The sequence below is a fragment of the Theropithecus gelada genome, chromosome 16, assembly GCF_003255815.1.
Source record: "Theropithecus gelada isolate Dixy chromosome 16, Tgel_1.0, whole genome shotgun sequence".
NCBI classification, from domain to species: Eukaryota; Metazoa; Chordata; class Mammalia; order Primates; family Cercopithecidae; genus Theropithecus; species Theropithecus gelada.
The window spans coordinates 48,130,807-48,151,938 of NC_037684.1; the positions used below are offsets into that span (position 1 = coordinate 48,130,807).

At 59.7% G+C, this 21,132-nt stretch overlaps 1 protein-coding gene across 2 annotated transcripts; it reads right to left on the reverse strand.

Moving 5' to 3' along the window:
* Positions 1-1,350: 1,350 nt before the first annotated feature.
* GRIN2C (glutamate ionotropic receptor NMDA type subunit 2C) lies at positions 1,351-20,959 on the reverse strand. 2 transcript variants are annotated; one of them, XM_025361801.1, is made up of 13 exons: positions 19,177-19,317; positions 14,422-14,835; positions 11,744-12,342; positions 11,308-11,422; positions 9,882-10,093; positions 9,531-9,696; positions 9,107-9,260; positions 7,145-7,270; positions 6,627-6,856; positions 6,086-6,246; positions 5,404-5,591; positions 3,629-3,861; positions 1,351-2,908 (listed from the first exon to the last, which is right to left on the reverse strand). In XM_025361801.1, the coding sequence occupies exons 2-13, from the start codon at positions 14,818-14,820 to the stop codon at positions 1,763-1,765; spliced, it is 3,729 nt and encodes a 1,242-aa protein (XP_025217586.1). In that variant the 5' UTR covers positions 14,821-14,835; positions 19,177-19,317; the 3' UTR covers positions 1,351-1,762. The 2 variants fall into 2 exon arrangements, with proteins under 2 accessions (XP_025217586.1, XP_025217587.1); XM_025361802.1 differs by lacking the exon at positions 19,177-19,317 and adding an exon at positions 20,846-20,959 and having other exon boundaries at positions 1,355-2,908.
* Between the last annotated feature and the right edge of the window lie 173 nt (positions 20,960-21,132).

Consider the following 21,132-nt stretch of genomic DNA (forward strand, 5'->3'; position numbering starts at 1 on the left):
CCTCCCAGGGCCGAAGGCAGACCCTGACTCCGGGAGGAGGAGGGGCTCGGTTCCAGGGGCTGGTGGCCAACAGTTAACCCTCGCACCACTAGTGGCTGCGACCAAGGTCAAACTCCCTTCCAGAGTGCTGGCCTCCAACACTCACCTAGACAAACTCCTGGCCTGCTGTCCTGAACCTGGATCCAGCCCATGAAAACCCACAGGGTAGAGAGCATGAAATTGTAATGGACAGGGCCACCCACTCTTGGGGTACTCTCCTACCAAGAATAGAGGTGTATCCCACCCTACCATTTCAGCTGCCTTCACCCCTAAAACTAACCCCCCAAAAAAGTCCAGTTCTTATGGCCCCAACCCAAGTAATGGGCTCTTCAGAGACTAAAGAGGCCATCCGGCTTCCTGGGAACCAGCAAGGAGCTCTGGGGGAGGGCACTGGCAGAGACAGCCAGCACCGCCCCTCAGGCTTCCTCTCTGTCACGTGGAATTAGCCTCTGGTCTGCCTCCACGAAACTTGTCAGGACAGCCAGGGCTTGGCCTTTACATCCTCAGCCGTTAGAAAAGGGTCTGACAGAATCAATAGTTCCACTGTTTGTGGAACGGATAGAAGAATGAAAGCCTGCTTGCTCCACAGTCATTTTAGGGGGGATAAGTGTAATTGCAGATGTGAAAACATTGAAAATGGTAAGCAAAAGCCATCTTTTCAGATGGGCCAGAGGCAAAGATGTGTGATAGAAAAAGGAAGTGGGCTAGAAGCCCCAGAGGGAGGACAGGATGAGACCTCAGGCAGATTCTCCCACCACAGGAGTCCTGGCACCAGCGAGGCCAAGCTGTGCCTGACCCTGGCAGCCACCTGCACCAGGATTCCAGAGCCCAGGCAGTTCCGAGCCTCACGTGTCAGAGACAACGTGGCCAGCCAGGGTTTAGCAAACCTACAAGCTCCCTACCTTTCTCTGCCTCTGCCACCATGGCACTGTCAGGCTCCCCAGGGCGTCCCTGGCAGGGCGGGGCAGCCACCACCCCTGGCATAAGCCTCCCTTTTCAAGGAGACTGAGGGATGAATGCCATCCATCATCACCAGAGCCCCTGTGCTGAGCACACATGTTACATCCGGTGCCAGGATGGGTGGGAGCTGGCCCTGAATACCAAGTGGCTTCTGCTGTCCAGAGCCCCCTCTCAGCCTCACCTCCTTCCCACATCCCTCCCAGACGCTCCCAAGGCTCCGCCTCCCTGAGAGGGAGCTGCCCACCTGCTTTAGGCAAATACCCCACCTGGGATACTCCCATGATGCCCCTGTTGTCTACGGCCTGTGCTGTGCCCCTTCCAGAATGCAGAATGAAGCAACCAGGACCAGTGTGTTGTAAAAGGTTGGTTTAATGTCCCAGTGCTCTGATGAGAAGAAACTCCAGCCAGGTAGAGCAAGGATCAGGATGATCCTGCCTCAACCACAAGTTCCAGTCTCCATGCCCACAGCAGCCATGACCAATAACTGGCTAGCCCCCGGGCAGGGAGAGCCTCAGGGGTCTGACCCCCACAGCACACCCTCCTGGCAGAACTCTGCATGATAAGAGGACAGCAGAAGCCCAACCCTCACCACAATTTGAGGCTACTGAGGTCACTGATGACCATGGAAGATATCATCTGTCACTGGGGTCCCATGGCCAGGATTTCATGGTAGAAGCGAGAAAAGACCAATCCTGCCTGCCGCTTAATCCTGACAGTGCCAGGCAGAGAATCCAGCTGGCTCGGAGCCTGAGTGGCTGATAACTCACACTTCTGACTCCAGACTGGAGATCCGCCTCCAGGTGCAGGGTCCCGGGAAGCCTTGCGTCCCACAGGCTACCCTGCTGACCTCGTCCAGTCCCCCACTGTCCCTGTAGCCTGTGCCCAGCCCCAGAGTTCTGCCCCTGTGCCCCAGAGGCCCCCAGGCCCCAGAGAGCCAGGAGCCCTGGCTGGCACAGGGTGGAAGGTGAGGACAGACAGCCCCCCAGCAAAACGGCAGGTGGGCGTGGGCGTGCAGGCAGACATGCTGTCTGTGCTGCCAGGTGGGGGCCCCTGCCTGCTCGCCCTTCTGGCAGGCCTCCCGGTAAGTCGGCAGGCACATCGACTGCGCCTGCGCCAAGCGCCTGCAGGCCGAGTGGCCGTCGGGGCGGGCGCAGGTGAGGCAGGTGCACCCAGCGGGCAGCGAGCTGGGCCGAGCGAAGGCCTCGGCCAGGGAGCTGGGCAGGGAAGCGTGGCGCGGGCGCGAGCCCCGGGCCCAAGCTGCGTGCAGCAGGGCCTCCCGCCGGGCCAGCTGCTCCAGCCCGAGCAGCGGCAGGTCCTCCGGCTCCGGGGGCTCGGGGAAGAGCGGGAGGAAGGGGCGGCCGGATCGGTCGGCTCGAGGAAAGGAGCTGTAGTGACAGCGAGCGGGCGACAGGGGCCGCTCTGGGAGCGCGCGCCGCTCGGAGGCCGAGAGGTGCCTCCCGCAGTGCCCGGCCCGCACCGGCCACCGCGCCTCCCAGGCTGGGCGGCGCGACACTCGGGAGACGTCGGGCAGGGGCGGCCCCGGCGTGGGGGGACGGCCCGGGGGCTGCGGAGCCCTGCGCACAAGCGCCGCGCGACCCCCGCCTGGCGGTCTCCAGCCCCTGGGGCTCGGCTCTGGGGGCGAGCCGGGGGTGGGCAGGCATGGGCTGGGGCCAGACCGCGGGGTCGGGCAGGGGGGCGGTGGGGGCGCACGGCGGCCGCCACCCCAGTTCTCGATGGTGCGAGTGGCGCGGTCCAGGGAGCTGCTCACGCCCGCCGTGGTCACCATGTCGCGGGCCGCCTGCAGCATCTTGAGCACGCTGGCCTGGGCCGAGCTGGCCGTGAGGTCCGGGCTGGGCTGCCGCGGTGGGCTGGCCAGGCTCTGCACCCCGCTGAAGCAGCTGTAGATGCCCTGGGCAGTAGGGAGACGACAGGCTGTGAGCAGCGCCCTCTGCTCAGGGACCCGCCACGATTGTCCCCGCCTGGTCCCAAGGCATCATCAGCCTTCTCTAAGTCTCAGGAAGCAGCTAACTGGGAAGCATCTCCCATGTGCCAGGCACTGTGCTTTGCAGATGAATGAGTGGTCTGAGTGCCCAGGGTGACTCATTCTCCTAATCACTCTAGTTAGCACCTGGCACATGAAGGTTCCAACCTGGGCACACCTGTGGGGGGAGGGCTCTGCCCCTCTTCAACCCTGCCACCCTGGTGAGCCATGCCACCTCAGGACTTTGGGTTTGTTTTTTGTTTAGACACAGGGTCTCACTCTGCTGCCCAGGCCAGAGTGCAGTGGCGCCATCTCGGCTCACTGCAACCTCTGCCTCCTGGGCTCAAGTGATCCTCCCAACTCAGCCTCCTGAGTAGCTGGGACTGCAGGCGCGCACCACCACGCCCAGCTCATTCTTTTATTTTCTGTAGAGATGGGGTTTTGCCATGTTGCCCAGGCTGGTCTCGAACTTCTGGACTCAAGGGATCCACTGGCCTAAGCCTCTCAAAGTGTTGAGATTACAGGCATGAGCCATGAGCCCGGCCAGAACCTTGGTTTTACCTCTGGAAATGGGCCATGGCCAGCCTGGACTTATCTGGGTAGGTGCCCTTAAAGCTTTGGCTTGTGTGGGGAGGGATGGGCACCCACCCTGCTGAAAGCCAGCAGGAAGTCCAGCTGGGATGTGTTGGGCACCGAGTGGCGCAGCTTCCAGTAGACCAGGTGCTCCCAGGCGAAGACCAGCAGGGCCAGCCCCATGGCCACCAGCAGCATGTAGAAGACACCTGCCATGTTGTCGATGTCCAGCTTGCTGCTCATCACCTCGTTCTTCTCATTCTGGCAGATCCCCGAGAGCCACACTGTCTCCAGTTTCTGTGTCTCTCCTGGAGTTGAGCGGGGATACACATCTGGCTCAGGAAACCCCCCTATAAGCAACCCCCTTACAAAGCTCAACACAAGCCTGGAGTAAGAATGCATCTGGGGCCAGGGCGCCACCCACTTCTTCCTCAAGCAGACCACATGGGGATCTAGCCTGGCCGGGGCAGGGTGGTGGGGCGGGGAGTTGGAGGGTCAGTGAGCAAGGAAATAGGAAAGCAGGGTGCAGACTGGAGTGGGCAATGCTGGCCTTTGGGTCCTCCCTCTGTGCACCCCCAGTAAAGGCTTGTTGATTGGGTAAATGTTAACATTCATTCATTCACTCATCTTCATATACTTATTAACCATCTACATGCCACTCATGGAGCTGGGCACACAGAGACAAAAGGCCTAGGCTCCTAAGAGACACGCATTGTGATCGCTCTTATTATTATTATTATTATTGAGACAGTCATGCTCTGTCACCCAGGCTGGAGTGCAGTGGTGTGATCATGGCTCACTGCAGCCTGGATCTCCTAGTTCAAGTGATCCTTCCACCTCAGCCCCCTGAGTAGCTGGGACTACAGGCGCACCTCCACACCTGGCTAATTTTTGTATCTTTTGTAGAGAGAGGGTATCCCCATGTTGTCCAGGCTGATCCCGATCTCCTAGACTTAAGCAGTCCTCACACCTTGGCCTCCCAAAGTGCTGGGATTACAGGTATGGGCCACCTCACCTGGCCACTCTCATTATTATATGGTTTGAAAAATCAGATTTTTTTTTTTTTTTTTTTTTTTTTTTGAGACAGGGTCTCACTCTGTCGCCCAGGCTGGAGTACAGTGGCACAATCATGGCTCACTGCAGCCTCAAACTCCTGGACTGAAGGGATCCTCCTGCCTCAGCCTCCCAAGTAGCTGGGATTATAGGTATGTGCCTAATTTTTTTAAAATTTTATTTATAGAGACAGGATCTTGCTGTGTTGCCCAGGCTGATCTCAAACTCTTGACTTCAAGTGATCCTCCCACCTCAGCCTCCCAAAGTGCTGGGGTTATAGCCATGAGCCACCACACCCAGTCTAGACCATGTCTTATCTAACAAGAATGGAACTCCTCTAAACGCAAAGCTCTCTCTGGGTTTGGGGGCAGGCTGGGCTGGACCACTCACACATGTGGGACTAAGCAGATCCATAATCTCAAGATGGCCATGGAGATACTATACCGAGCAAAGGAGGTGCTCATCTGGGAGAGATCATGGGAGGGGGCTTAGGGAAGAAGAAAGGAGTTCAGCCACTCCACCCATCCCCACCCCCACCGTGAGGCCTGAGCCCCTTCCTGTCTTCCTGCCTTTGAGGGAGTCTCTAGCCCAGTTCCTGCTCCCTCCCTGCACACCTATCCCTTCCTCAAGTCTCTCTCCAGTTGCTCCTATACCTGCCCCCCTCAACTGCCCCAACCTCTCACCCCCCAGAGACCTCTCCCTGCCCACAGGCCTTGGGAACTTGAGTGGTGGTGGAAATGCTGACAACCTTGGGCTCCACAGCCCACCCTGGGCATCCCAGCAGTGGCAGTACCCACCGTCCCCCAGGAACTGCAAGAGTGCCAGGTCTATGGCCCGCTTCCAGTGGGAGTCCTTCTGCATGGCGATGCCGTAGCCAGTGGTGGCAAAGACCTTGCCAGACCCAATGGTGACCAGCTTGCAGCCCTCGTCCTTGCCTGCCATGTAGTTGAGGACAGCAGCATCATAGATGAAGGCATCCAGCTTCCTGGGGACAGGCTGAGCCTCAGAGCTAGGGACCATATGGGAGGGTAGGGGACACCGAAACTGGGGCGTGACAGGGGTCTAAACCACATGAACTTGCTGGGAGGGACCAATGAGCAGAGCCTTGTCTGGTTGTCTTGGGTCCTGGATGCAGTGAGGACCCCTCCCACCCTCCTCCGCAGAGTGGCCAGGGGACTGTCTGTTCCCAGGAGACACCACCCTTTCTGCCCACCCCCTCCATGCTCCTAAGGCTCAGAGGATGTCCCAGCCACCACCTCAGGCCGAGGCTGAACTTCGGTCGGCACCACAGCTGTGTTCTGAGACACATGGTGGCCTTCCATTTTTGCCTCAAGCTCCACTCTGCCCCAAGACCTCCTCCCTCCACCCCCCAGGAGTCCTGCAGGGCAGCTCAGTCCCACTGTCCCTACATTGAGAGCTAAGGCTGGTCACTGGGGAGACACGTGGATGGAGACAGCGGGTGCAGGGCTGGGGACCCACCCCATCTTGAGGCTGGTGAGCGCATCCTCCACCGAGCGCTGGTTGAACTTGACCATGTGGGTGTGCATGTCACGGTAGTTACTGCGGATGTTCCGCTCTGTGCTGCCGTTGGGCACCGTGCCAAAGCGGAAAGGTGGGTACTGATCTTGAGGCCGCTGAAACTGCAGGTGGAGGGCAGCAGCCAGTCACAACCCTTCCTCCAGCCTTCCAGGCACCAAAGCCCCAAACCCACCCCAGAGCCCAGCCCCACAGTGTGGACTTGCATAGTCAGAGCAGAAGGTCTTACAGGCTGTCCAGGCTACTCCTGTGTTTTCCAAATGGAGACTCTGAGGCCCAAGATAGGGAGAGACTTACCCAAGGCCTCTCAGTCGGTGACCCTGAGCCATCTCTTGCCCCAGCCCCCAGCCCCTCCTCAGCAGGCCCTGAAGCTTCTTCCTGCCCCAGCCTCCAGCTCAAATTCCCCAGACTCTGACTGTCCTGGGTCTGCCCACTCACGGCCTGTCCCCACCCTCAGTGTCCCCCCACCCTGTGGCCCCACAACCTTCTTGTCACTGAGGCCCGACACAGTGTCGATGTATTGCTCCTGGATCATGAAGGCGGCCAGGTTGGCCGTGTAGCTGGCGAGGAAGATGACAGCAAAGAAGGCCCAGACCAGAACCATGATCTTGCTGGTGGTGCCCCGCGGGTTCTCGATCGGCACCGAGTTGTTGAAGACCAGCGCCCACAGCAGCCACACGGACTTGCCAATGGTGAAAGATGGGCCCCCGGACTCTGGGGGCAAGAGGGGGATGCTGGGGCTCCTTCTGCCCACCATGAAAGGGCTCAGGGCTCAGCCTGGCCTTGGGGGGCATCCGTCCCTGGCCATTCCCTCACCAGGTCAAGTGAGCTCGCCCATGTGTGCGTGTGTGTGTGTGTGTGTGTGATCTGACTGGCCCCCAGCATGTGTCATCCAAAGGCAAGGGACCTCCCAAAGGTATTCTCTGGAGGACCCGTTGCCCCTGAGCCCAACCCTCAGGGTGCCCAGGCCCGCCCCTCGTGCCAGGTCCAGGCGAGGCTTACTCTTGCCTCTAGTGAGGTTCTGGTTGTAGCTGACGGGGCTGAAGTACTCGAACATGAAGACAGTGATGGCCACCACGGTGAGGCACATGACAAACATCATCACCCATACCGCAGGGCTATATGGCTCTGGGGACAGAGGGAGGCAGTTCAGAGGCCTCGGCATGTTCCCATTCCCTGTCCCTGCCCCCAGCCCGGAAGCACTGGGTGGAGACAGGTGGGGTCCACATGGTCAAAGTAGGGGCCCACCAGCTCTGCGGACCCAGCCAAGGGGGCCCCTGACTCAGAGCAGCAGAGCCCCAGGAGAGGCCCCCAAAAGAGGTCAGGATCTCCAGCATCCTTGGTCTCCCCCTGCCCCCCACTTCCCTGGGACAGGTACAAGTCACCCAACCCAAGAAACGTTCTTTTGACTTCACAACCCCTGCCTGTCCCCAAGTGGATGATCTGGTGGTTCCGCCTGGAATCAGGGCCCCTGAGGCCAAGTCTTACTCCTCATCCTACCAACATGGAAACCCGTGCCCAGGGAACTGGAGAGACCCACCCCAGGCCTCAGACAAGACTGTTTCTATCTCCTAGAGTAAGAAATCACTACTGCTGGCTGGGCTTGGTGGCTCTCACCTGTAATCCCAGCATTTGGGGAGGACGAGGTGGGCAGATAACCTGAGATCAGGAGTTCAAGACCAGCCTGGCCAACATGGTGAAACCCGTCTCTACTAAAAATAAAAAAATTAGCCAGGCATGGTGACACATGCCTGTAGTCCCAGCTACTCAGGAGGCTGAGGCAGGAGAATCACTTGAACCCGGGAGGCGTCAGTTGCAGTGAGCTGAGATTGCACCACTGCACTCCAACCTGGGCAACAGAGCGAGACTCAGTCTCAAAAAAAAAGAAAAAAAATCACTACTGTTGGCCAGGTGCAGTGGCTCACACCTGTAATCCCAGCATTTTGGGAGGCTGAGGCAAGTGGACTGCTTGAGTCCAGGAGTTTGGAGACCAGCCTGGGCAACATAGTGAAAACCTGTCTCTAGACAAAATACAAAAATTAGCCAGGTGTGGCGGCATGCACCTGTGGTCCCAGCTACTCAAGAGGCTGAGGTGGGAGGATCACTTGAGCCCAGGAGGTCCAAGCTGTAGTGAGCCGAGATGACACCACTGCACTCCAGCCTGGGTGACAGAGGAAGACCCCATCTTAAAAAAAAAAAAAAAAAAAAAAAAAAAAAGGAAAGAAGAAAGGAAGAGAGGGAAGGAGGGAGGGAGGGAGGGAGGGAAATCACTCCTGCCATGAGCCTTTGCTATGCTATGAAATGGGTTTTGTTTTCTCTCTTCCGTGGCTGAGGAGCCTGCTCAGAGAGGTTCTGTGACTTGCCCAAGGCCACACAGTAGGACAGGGCAGAGCCGAGGTTTTCACTCCTGTTTGGCCAGCCTCAGCTCTTCCCCTGCCCCTTGCCTGTGCTCACAGCTCTCTGCCACCTCATACTGCATGTCTCACGTGACCTCTGACTGGGCACTGTGGGAAGGCAAGGATTATGGCTGTAGCCCCAGCACCCAGCATGGGACCTGGCTGCCCAACCAATGCTGGACTCCTCACCCAGGAAGGAACACACCTCTTCCCACACTACACTCACTCCTCGGCTCCCCACGGGCCTCCCCCACTTGTTCCACGGTCCTGGCCCATGGCCCATCCTGAGGCCAGCCTGCCTGCCAAGTTTTCCTGTCACTCACAGGGGCACCATGACCCATCCCACACCCCCAACCCCACCCTCACCTGGCAGCCATACCTAGAACCGAACACCGACCTCACTTCTCCCGTCTCCTTTCCACTCACCTCCAGCCAACCTCCAAGACCCAAGGCTGCTGTGCTTGGCCTCTGAGAGCCCACCCAATTTCCCATCTCCACCCAAGCTGTACACACCCTCCTTGTGGGCCCCTCTGGCCCTGAAGCCATCTCTGCCCACCCTGGGCCTCACCCAGGAAGGCCGAGGGGGAGACGGTGCCATTGCTGCGAGCCACCATCACACTGATGCCCGTCTCCACGAAGGGCACAGAGAAGTCTACGATCTCGGAGCGCTCCTCATTGATGGTGAGGGAGCCGATGGCCATGTCTGCCCGCTTGTAGTACACCTGGGGGCCAGACGCCACGGAGGTTTGGAAAAAGGGCTCCCGAGGGGTAGACACACTTCACAGGCACCTCCAGGCACCCCTTCTAACACCCACCGGCTGAATCAGTCGTTCCCTCTGGGGCCCTCAGAGCTCAGCTTTCAGTACTGACCATCCCAGGAGTCATCACTGGTGACAGCCCATGCCCCCCTCTAGAGGGCATCTGAGAGCCGCATTGGGGCCTGGGCAGCAGGCAGACAGGCGGGGCAGTTGAGGGAGTGGGGTGGGGCCTACCTCCCCAATCATGCCGTTCCATACGCCGCGCACCCGCTTGCCATGCTTGCCGTTGGTCACAAGGTACAGGTCGTAGGAGAATTTGACCACCCTGGCCAGCTTCTTGAGGATGTCGATGCAGAATCCCTTACAACAGAGCTTGGTGTAGGGGGCCACGTCCCCGCTGCTGCAGTCATGCCACCATGAGACCACCGGGAGTTAGAGCACGTCGTGGCCCAGCCCCTCCCCAGCCGCTCCTCCCAGCCTGGCACGTGGACCCCTGCCCCACACCCAAGCATGAGACATACACAACACCTGACCATCACACAGCAGCACCCCGCTCACACCAGCCTCCCAGGGCACTCCGCAGACCTGAAGGTGTGGTTGCTCTGCCTGCGGCAGGGCACGGTGTTGGGGACGCAGCCTCCTGTGCCAGGGTCGGGGCTCTCCACGATGACAAAGGGCCTCTCTTCCAGCGTGGCCACCGTCAGGTGCCGACTGTCCACCACGGGCTGCAGAGAGGCACTGTAGCGAGGCCACACAGGGTACTTCATGTATAGGACGCCATGCTCCCAGCGCCCCACCTGTGGAGGGTGACAGTCTCAGCTTGGGGCCTCCAGCCCTACAGCCCCCACCCTCTAGGTGGAGCCTGCCAGGGCCAAGAATCCCCCTCTCTCTACCTGGGGACACTGGGGTAGGTCAGAGTAGGGCTGCTCCTGGCAGCCTCCCCCAGCCTCGGGTCCCTGTGTTCTCCAATCCAGCTCCACACTGACCCACAGCGTCTTCCTAAAGCCCAGACCTGACCCTGTCTCACTCACTGTACTGGTCCCCCCTGACTTTGACAGAAAGTCCTTAGCTGAGCACTCAAGGCCCTTCATGCTCAGGTCCAGTGTCCCCCCATCACTCCTACCTCCTCAGTCTGCACACCCCCAAACACACCCCTGCATCACTTAAAAATGCCCCAAGGCCGGGCGCGGTGGCTCAAGCCTGTAATCCCAGCACTTTGGGAGGCCGAGGCGGGTGGATCACGAGGTCAGGAGATCGAGACTATCCTGGCTAACATGGTGAAACCCTGTCTCTACTAAAAATACAAAAAAAAAAACTAGCCGGGCGTGGTGGCGGGCGCCTGTAGTCTCAGCTACTTGGGAGGCTGAGGCGGGAGAATGGCGTGAACCCGGGAGGCGGAGCTTGCAGTGAGGAGATCACGCCACTGCACTCCAGCCTGGGAGACACAGCAAGACTCCGTCTCAAAAAAAAAAAAAAAAAAAAAAAAAAAATGCCCCAAACCCTTCTGCCTCTCTGTCTCTTCCAGGCTATCACCTCTTCCTGGTGGGCTCCTACTCAAACCTCCACAGCCCAGCTCAAATATCCCATCTTCTGTGACCTCTTCCCCAGTTTCTTCCTTTGAAGGCAGAACTAATTCCTGTTCCTCATCTCCAATCCCACAATCTTTTGCACACGTCTACTCAAGCACTGATCTCTCCATATTGTTTACAAGCCTGTCTGGCCAGCATGGTCATGGGTTACTCCTGCAGGGGCAGGACCAGGAGATAGGAGCACTTGAAATGTTCTATAGTGGAGAGAAGCTGGGGTGTTATGGGAGCCCAGAGCAGGGCACCTCACCCACCCCGGGGCACCTGGAGGCTTCCCAATGGAGGAGATGTTTGTTTCAGCTGAGACCTGGAAGATGAGGGGTTGGATAAGGGACAGAGGGACTCTCTACTCAGCTGTGGGCACAAGAGGAGGCGGGGACAAAATGAGAGGACACTGAGGGCCCCTGGGCTCACCCCCTTCTCACCATCTCCCAGAGGCGGTGCCGGTTGAGGGCGATCACCACCATGGTGGGCTGGACCAGGTACCCACCAGGGCTGAAGGAGAAGTCTCGGCCCTCCCAGGTGACATTCAGTAGGTGCCTGCCAGAGGGGAGAGATGCCTGCAGCCCTGCCAAGGACCAGGCACCCCCTGCCTCTGCCTCACTGCCACCACCGACAGCAGGTGGCCTTGATTGTGTTTATTGTTCAAAGTGCTTCCCTATATTGGCCCCACGATCCTTGCCACACCCTGACACCTGCTGTTTTTTCAGATGAGGACACTAAGGCACAGACAGGTGGGGTAATGTGGCCCCAGGCACGCAGCTAGTGAGAGGTGCAGCTGGCCAGCCCAAGTTCACTGCCACCCAGGTCCCCCGAAGTGCTCCCCACCTCCCTACCCCTATGCCCCGGGCAGGTGCCCACCTGTAGAAGGCCTCCCGGGCAGGGCTGACGGGCCCAGGGTGAGCGCGGCAGTCCCCGGCTGGGGCTGGCAGGGTTCCGTGCTGGCGCCGGTAGCCGTGGGCGCCCAGGGCCAGAATGGCCACGCCGTCGCGGACCTTCTGGCGCAGGCTGAGGCGCCAGCTCTCGGTGACGACGCTGATGAGGCCCACAGGAAAGGTGGCAGGGGGCGCATCGGTGCTGCCCAGCGCCAGGTTGGGCACCAGCCACACGTGGCCGGGCCCCACCAGGCCGGCCTGCGCCGCCTCGGCGAAGAGTACCTCGGCCTCCTCGCTCGAGCAGTAGGCCACGAACACGGGCGCGTCGAGCTGGCGCAGCAGGCGCTGGGTGCGCGCGCGCGGCCCTCCCGGGCCCAGCTCTAGCGTGACCACGTCCAGCAGCTGCCAGCTCAGGTGACTGGCGTCGGCGACAGCGCGCACGCCCTCCAGGAAGAGCGCGTGGCCCGGGTGCAGGCTGGTGATGACCGCGAAGGCGCTCCAGTCGTACTCTTCCAGCACCTTGAACAACACCTGCAGCTGCTGCTCCAGGGACACGCCCAGCTGCAGGAAGGCGGAGCCCGGCTCCTGGGGGCGGGACGGGGCCTGAGCCGGGGCGGGGCAGGCTGAGCCCCGCCTCGCGCCCCTTCCCCGACCTCGACCCCTCCATCCGCTCCCAGGCGCCCTTGCGCGGGTGGATGCTCCGCATTCCGGGAGTCCCCTGGCCTGCGCCTCCCTCGCGCCCCAACGTGGTTCCCCGCTGCCCATTAGCATGGTCATGCCCGGCCCCCAGCCCACCACGCTGGCCCGCAGACCCGCAGCATCAGCACCACCGGGGAGTTTGTCAGAAATGCAGATTCTCAGGTCGCACCCCACACCGACCGGATCGGAGTCGCTGGGTATGGCGCCTGGCATCTGTATTCTAACAAGCCCTTCAGTGGACCCTTGAGCCCGCTAGACTGAGAAGCGCTGCCCCAGACCAACTGAATCTGAATTCCAGAGGTGCAAAGCCAGGCGTCTGTATTTCCTAAGAGCACGATGAGGGTTGAGAGCCAGTGTCCTGAGATCTTACGCCGGGGCCCCAAGAGGACTGGGAAACACCACCTGGTCGGAGCCCTGAGGGTGGGAATGCTCCTCTCCACCCCCTGCCACCACAAAAACCCAAGGCACTGCCGGCTGGCACCGGGGCCAGCGCAGTCCCCTCCTAACTGGTCTCACTGCTGCCACTGTCCCAGTCTTTTAAAAAAGCAAATAAGGGAAAATTCAGAGGCCAAGCAATGCAGTTTCTTCAAAAAACAAATTGCAAGGAAAAAAGAGGGAGAGACAGAGGAGGGACCCAGAGGTTGAGAGGAACTTAGAAGCCACACCAACCAACCGGCACGTGTGGACCTGATTTGGCTCTTGATTCGAGCAAACAGGCTGCAAAATAAACATTTATGACAGTTATGAGACAATGGGGAAATTTGAACACTGCCTGGATAGTTGAAGGAATTTTTATTATTTTTTAGACATGATGATGTATGGTGGTTTTTCTTTCTTAATCCCTTATCTGCCAGGGATACATACTGAAATATTTATGGATGGAATAAGAGGATGCCTGGGCTTCGCTTCAAATTAACACAGAAGAAGGGAAAGGGGGTGGTGGTGAGGCTGGGGTGGATGACCAGGGCGAACAGGGGATATATAAGCCTTCCTTATACTTTTTAATGTATACTCAAAATTCTTCATATAAAAATTAATGAAACAAAGGCAAATCAGATCAGTCTCTTCCCTCGACTCTCCTGTGCTCTTCCCTGAGTGGCTAGATCACCAGGGGCAGGTCTAGGAAGCTCACAGGGCTCAGGCGGGCACGGACCACGGCCACCGTCACAGCCCGCTTGCCCTGCCCTGGCTGCCCACTTGCTTAGGGAAAAGCCCAAATGTCTTCCCAGGTGGCCAGGCCCCCGCCTCCTTCTCCAGGCTTTTCCCTCTATTCCTCCAAAGCTCTGAGCTCCTTCCCCGCCTTGAGAACTTCATCCCACTTGCTCCTCTGCCTGGGCCTCTCTCCCTCCCCACTGACTCGCCCTTAGGCCCTCAGCCTAGACATCATTTCTCCAGAGACCTTCCCTGGCCAACACCCTATGCATGAGCCATGCGTGAGCTGCCTCACAGCATCCTGTGTTTCTCCTTCAGAACGCTTGTCCCAGTTGTAACTGCGGATGGGTGTGTGTGTGGAACGTTCTCCCCCAGCCCTGCAAGGGCAGGGCCGTTTCTGCCTCCCGCAGGGCTCCAGGGTTCCCTGGAGTGCTCACCCTACAGGTGAACTACCACTGCCCGAAGGGCATGGCACCACCTCCATGCCCGGCCAGCCCTCTGGGTCTTCACCCTGACCTAGGAAGCTGAGGGCAGCAGACAGGAGGAGGGCTGGGGCCTGAGCCCCGCAGCCAGAGGTGGGCCTGCACCCTGCCTACCCCTCATCCAGACACAATGTGAGGGCAGCCCAGAATGTCTGTCGTCTAGAACATGGGCTGTCATTCCCATAGCCATCTCCCCATCACCCACGTCATGCCCTCAGCCCCCACCTCCCTGCCGGTCCCATCTAATCCCAGCTTCCCAGAACCTAAGCACCGCCCGCCCCAGCCTGGCTCCAGGCCTGAGGCACGAGGGGACATGAGTTTGGACATGCACCTTGGGGGAGAGGACCACAGCGGAGCCTCCGCTGATGCTGAGGATGGGCACATGGGTCTGGGAGGAGATGAAGTCAAGGATCTGGGCCACCGCCTCGGTGCCCACGTTGTCCTCAAAGACAATGCCGTGGACGCGGGCAGCACCCAGGAGGCCGCAGATCTGGGTGAGGAGGCTGCTGGGGTTGGTGTTGTTGACCCCCACTGTGAGTGGCTGGATCTCCAGGGGCAGGTCCAGGAAGCTCTGGGGGGTGAGGCGGGCACGGACCTGGGCCTGGGGCAGCCCCGAGCTGCCAAACACCACGGCCACCGTCATGCCCTGCTCGCCCTGCCCCGGCCCCGGCCCCGCCCAGGCACCGAAGAGCGAGGTGAGCAACAGGGCCGGCCCCAGGGCCCCACCCATGTCCACCGGAGGGTCCTGCGGAGAGACCAGGACAAGCACAGGTAGGGAAACAGAGGTTTGGAGAGAGGTAGATGGACAGACAGGAGGGACAGAGGGGCACACATACAGAAGATGAAAGAGAAGAAGGGAAAACCTCCCTCCCCGAAGAGAGGCGGAGAGAGAGGGAGACAGACAGACACAGACAAAGAGAAAGAGACAGAGGTTAGTTGAGCATCCCAAGGTCATCCTGGAAGAGCAAGGGCCAGGGAAGAAGAGGAGCCACAACCGGGACCCAGCCCTCCAGTCTACCGATGAACTGCACACTTGGCTGGAAAGGCAAGGCCTTCCGAAACTCAGCCACCGGGCTCTGCCCTAGGAAGTTATACTGAAAATGCTAGTCTGGGGTTCAAGTGCATGGATTTGAGTCAGACAGATCTGAGTTCATGTCCCAGTTCTGCCACTAACTGGCTGTGTGATCTTAGGGAAGTCACTTAGCCTCTCTGAGCCATGTTTTTTGCCTGAAATCATCACAGCAGTGTGGGACTTAGATGAGCTAACAGGCTATTTGCTGGGATTAGTGACCTTATCCTGCAGGTGACAGGCCCCCAGCCAGGTGAAGGAAGACAGCTCTTGCATCACCCTCAACCCCCCGCCCCGCCACCAGTCCTCTCTGTAGTCTAAACGGGATCTTCCATCTGTCTCTCATCAGGGCCTGTGCTACTGGTCCAGCGTGCCCTGCTTGCCATGGGGCCAGGCCCAAGGGCCCTGCTCTGCATGGCTCTGCCTGGCACAGAGCCCCCTCCTCCTCAGCACTGGACGTCACTACAGCCCTTCCTTCTGTGGCCTCAGCTAGCAGCAGCTCTTACGCAGCAGGGTGCAACAGCGCTGACTTGTTCAGAGCTCAGGGGTACCCGAAACCCCAAGCTGGTGAGCTGGGGTTTGGTCTCGTTTCACATGAGCTGGTGGGCTGGCCTCTCAGGCCATCACTGGCGTGCAGGATCTTTTTAACCCGATCCAGGGCCCTGACATGTATCCTTGCTAAATGTCATTATTTTGGATTGGGACCAAGAGCCACAGCAGTGAGGGTAACGCAAAGCCTGAGTGGAGTGGTGCCCACGGATGTCACTCTCCCTCCCAGCTGGCCATCGGCCACGGCACTGCCACCTCTTCCGTCTTCATCACATCCCCAGCAAAACTTCTGAGCAGGGGAGAGCTAAAGGGTGGACAGGATGAGCCTGCCACTCTAGCCCTCCCGTCTCCCCCAGGATCTGCACATTTCTGCTATAGAAATGCTCACGAAAATCAAGAAGTTGCCAGAAACCGCGCCTCAGAAAGGCAGATGCCCTTCAGGGCTGGGGCCCGAGGCAATGGCTGGGCAGGCTCCAGCTTTCTCACAGGGCCTTCCTTTTGCCTGCCGCCAAATTTCTCTCTCTTTTTTTAATCCAAAGCCTAATGTCTTACAGACATATGGGCCTTCTTGGGTCTCTAGTCCTCTCTAAGGAATCCAGAGAGCGGGGAAGTGCAAGAGGCTACCGGGAACATTCAGGAAAGTTCCTCTTCTCCCCAGGGTGGCACTGAAAGGATCCCTCCAGGGGAACCCACTAGACTGACTTTAGTGCAGAAACATAAATTGGCCATGTGTGCTGAACCCCTTCCCTGCGGTCGGCACTGGATGGTGGAATGTCCCTGTGAGTGAGACATGGTCCCTCCGCTCCAGGAACTTAGAGTCAAATCTGCAGAATGAGCATGCTGCTGTTAGCACCTCCAACCTCATCTTTTTCTAAATGTATTTCTCTTTCCACCCTTCCCTCCCTACTTCCCTCAAACTCCCCAGCCTCCCCCTCAAGACCTTCTCTTAGCTAAGGATCTAGAGCTCATTCACAGGAAGGTATAAGGGACTGATAATAGCTGAAAGGGTTCTCATTCCCATGAGAGAGGTAGTTGAGCCTTAAGCTAAAGTGCCAGGTGGTAGAATTTCAGGCTAACAAGACAGGAGTTTTGGCAAGGAAGGGAATATTGTTCTCATGTTGGTGCCCTTGAATTCTTCCCATGTGTATGGTTCCCTAGTACAGTGACACAGAAGTGACAGAATTGACAGCCCAGAGACATGTTTGAGTCTGGCATGGGATCAATCAGTGCCACGCCATGCCTCAGCTGCCACCACCAATCAGGGATGTCAAATCTCGAGCACAAAGCTCACTGACATGCTTGTCGCTCCCCTTGTAAGGCCTCTGTCTGCCCACCTCTGCCCACACCTCCAGGTCCTAGAGGTTCCTTGCCCTCTGGGAAGCCCCAAACCTCCTACCACCACTGCCTCCCAGTGATAAGCTCTAGATCTGTGCTGCCCAGTATAGGAGCCACCAGTCATACACGACTATTGGGTACCGGAAACATCGCTCACCCAAACAGAGGTTGCTACCAGTATAAAATTTCATCCCACACCGCACACTGAAGACAACAGGGAAAAAGAATGTCAAAATCTCATAAACATTTGTATCTTAATCACATGTTGAAATAATAACATTTGGGGTATGTTTAGTCAAGGAAAATATACTATTAAAATTCATGTCACCTGTTTCTTTCTATTTGTTTTAATGCGGTTACTAGAAAACTTTAAATTGTACTTGTGGCTCCCATTTTATTGATTGATTGATTTTACTTCTCTGGACAGTGTTACCCTGGATGAAGGGCCCAGGCTCCTCAACTGCAAAGGGGCAGAATAAGCAGTCTGCCATGAGCGTCTCCAACCTCCTTCTTCTAAATGTATCTCTCTTTCCACCAATAGCCTGCCCTCCCTACTCCCCTCAAGCTTCCGGCCTCCCCAGTCAAGACCTTTTCTTAACCAAGGACCTAAAGCTCATTCACGCGCAGGAATAGGGTCTGATAACAGCTGAAAGTGCTCTCATTCCCACTCTCTCCAATAGGAAGCCATCCTCCTGGGCTGGGGACACCAGAGACTCTCTCCAAAGGGAAGGTGTCCTCCCGGGCTGGGGGGTGGGGGAGTTGAGGCAGGTTGTACCTCTAACCAAGGGGCCTAAAATGGGGGAGGGATCCCAGAATACCTCCAGAGAGAGGGGCCAAAACTAGGTAAGTCCCTGGGCTCCAAATAGCAAGGGGCAGACTCAAGGAGCTTCTGACGTCTGTCTTATTACCCTGTCTAACCCAGCCGCCCTACAGAGGTAGGAGGGACAAACCCTGCTCTGCCCCACCACAATCTCCTCCCTTGCCTCCCCCTCCCCACCTCCCATCTACCCACCCCCACCAGCCCCACTGCACTACTGAAGCCTTCCTCCAGCCACTGCTCACTCCTCACACAGGACAGCTACTCCCTGGTGCCCACAAATGAAGTCCGGACAGCTTAGTCCCATAGACAGAGCTCTCTGCACCCTGACCACAACCAACCATCCTCCCATCCCTGGAGCCCACAGCTCTGCCAGTCTGCTGGCCAAACAGCCCCCACTCTGCCCTCATCTCCAGGCCTTGTTCCAGCATCCCCCAGGCTGGAACGTCCTCATCCCAACAGAAGTCTACTCTCCTTCAGGGCCCAGCTGAAATCCCTCTCCCACAGGCACCTGCCTTGATGCTTCAGGCTCCAGGTGCAGGGTCTGCGGCCAGGCTGAGGCAGCTGCCCTTCTTCTCTTTGCCCTGGCTTCCCCTCCTGGGTGGGGAGCTCTGTGCAGTAGTCCCCTCCACCCCTCCATTCTGTCCTGCGGCAGGTGTGTGTGTGTGCACTCATGAACACCCTGCCCCACACTGGACTGCGAGCTCCTTGAGGGCAGACACATTGTCTCAGAGACCTCTGCCCACCCACCCACTCAGGGTCTCACCCCTTCCACAAACAGCCCTTAAACTAATGTTTGACAAACACAGAGATCCCCAAAGAGCCCCATAGAGGATGGCAGTGGTCAATCCTTCAGGACACAGCGGCATCTGGAAGGGTCTGAACACCTTCCCAGGCTGGGGGCCTTCTTCCTGGGTCCCCACAGCTCAGCCAGATCCCCTGGCACAGACCTGCACGCACATGCACACTCCCGCACTCACACCGGCTCACATCGGAGATACCGATGGCTCCCCCTCTCCCAGGCTAGGAAACTTGGTCGCTGGAGTCCTCCCCACCCACCAGCAGAACCCCAGACCCCCTGCCCTTCCGGTGAGCCGCCCTTCCTTTGCCGTCGGGTTTCCCTCCCTCCCTTTTGCCCAGCCAAAACCCGAACTGAGGCGCCAGGGGAGAGGACCGCCGTTCTAGCATGCCCCACTGCTGGGGGCACGGAGTTCTCGCTCCTCCAAGGCTACCGCCCCCAGTCTCTGCTGACCAAGCCCGGACTCCCCCCGGCCCCCGGGACGCCCCGCCCCCTCCCCTCCGCAGGAATCTCTTACACTCGGGCTGTGAAGTTCGGGGTATTTTTAGGCCGGCGATAAATAATTCATAGGGAACGTGGCATCAGGCTCCCCCCGCGGGAGGAGGGGGCGCAAGCAGCGAGAGCCACCGTCACCCGCGGCTCAAGGACACTCGCGATGCGGCGGCGGCGGCGGCGGCTCCGGGCGGGGACCCGCGCCACGCCTCCTGGCGGCGGAGCTGGGCACCACGCACCCGGCGCCCCCCGCCCCGCGCTGTCCCCGCCGGCGTCCGCGGCTCCTGCGCCCCCACCCCCACTCCCCCAAGCTGGGTCATGATCCTGAGCCCCGCAGTGGGGGGACCAAGCCAGTCTGGCAGGCGGCCCTAGTACCAGCCCAGGCCTGCCCCGGGGCCCTGGGCGAACCCAGGTGTCCCGGACCTGCCTACCTGCCTCTTGCACGCTCTTATTCTTCGGGAGTTTAGAAACAGGCTCAAAGTCACTAGCCCCGCCAAGACCTGGACGGGCTCCGAAATACAGCCAGCGGAATGGTACCCTCCCCAAATAAGTTTCTTTCCTCGATTTTCCTGTGGCCTGGGGTCAGGGACTGAACTAAGATGACGCCACCATCCGAGGGCTGGGGGACCGAGCCAGAAGTCCCCTTGGACGACCAGGGCTGGGAAACCGAGTGGACGAATAGGGTGGGCATCGGGGCCTGGCGGGAATTTCTGTCTTGCTCACCCAGCAGCTCCTTGCAGGGTCGCGGGACGCACCTGGAGGTTCAGGTTGCCTGGTGCCTTTGCTCCGTGTGTCCCCGCCTTGCCCGCCTAGGCAGGAAACAGGAGGCTGGAGGCTTCCCCTCCCCGCCGTCGGGGATCCTGGGTGAAGCCCCCAGAGACTGGCGCAGGCGGCTGGTGCGCAGCCAGGGCCCAGCGCCAGGTCACGCTCGCCCAGCACCCTCTCTGCCTACCCTTCCCTTCGCGCGCTGGAAGCCCGGAAGCCGGGCACGGGCCAGCATCTGCAAGATGCCACTACTCTGGAAGCCCACTCCGATTCTCCCAGGTCGCAGGAGGGAGAGACCTAGGCTGGGGCAGAGGAGATGGGGCAGAGCTGGAGGGGAAGAATCGGGACCCACGGCGGAGGAAGGGGTCTGGGCGCCGAGGCAAGTGTGCAGCAGGTGCCCAGCAGACCTAGGGAAACCGGGGCACTGGGCTGGGGAGCCGCACAGCCCCCTTTCGCCTTCTCGATTCCTTTCCAACCCCTCGCTCTGGTCGATCCCAGACCTGGCCCCAGCTCCCTGACCTGTTCCCCGCCCTCCGCCCCAGTGGCTTCCAGCAGCAACAGTTGGGGTCCGCGGCAGCCCAGACTCCCCCGCTCCCGCCGTGCCAAGCGAAGGAGGAGGGGGGCTCAGCGACCCCGGGGACGAACGTCTTAGGCGCTGCACCCGCGTCCTTCTCTCACGTCCGCCGCGCGCCTGTCTCCTCGGCCTCTTCTTCACCTCCTCTCCGGCCGCCCGGTCCAAACCCAAGGCCGGGTTCTCGAGGGTCCGGGTCCTCCAGCCGCCCCCTCCTCGCGCCCCGAGAGTCCTGCGCGGGCCCGGCTCCCCCCGGGTGTCCCGCCTCTGTCTCCGCCGTCCTTGCTCGCGCGCCGCGGGAACCCAGCCCCAAGTTGGCGGCGAAGTTGGCGCCCCCCGCCCGCCGCCTGCCACTCACCAAGAGGAAGGGGCGCTGCGTCCGCGCCGAGAGCCCACGCCGGCCGCCTCCCTCGCGGTGTCTGTCCCAGAGCCTCGGCCCCGGAGGGCTGGCGCGCTCAGTCTCAGCTCCGCGGGCGCCGTAGCCAGGGCGCGGCGGGGCGGGGGAGGGTGGCGCGGCCTGGCCGGCTGGCCCCGACCCGCCCCCGCGCCCCGCGATCCTCCCGAGGCTCACACGGCGCCCGGCTCCATCCCGGGCTGGTCTGCGCGCCGAGCCTCCTGCTCCCAGGGCTCGCAGCCGACTGTGCA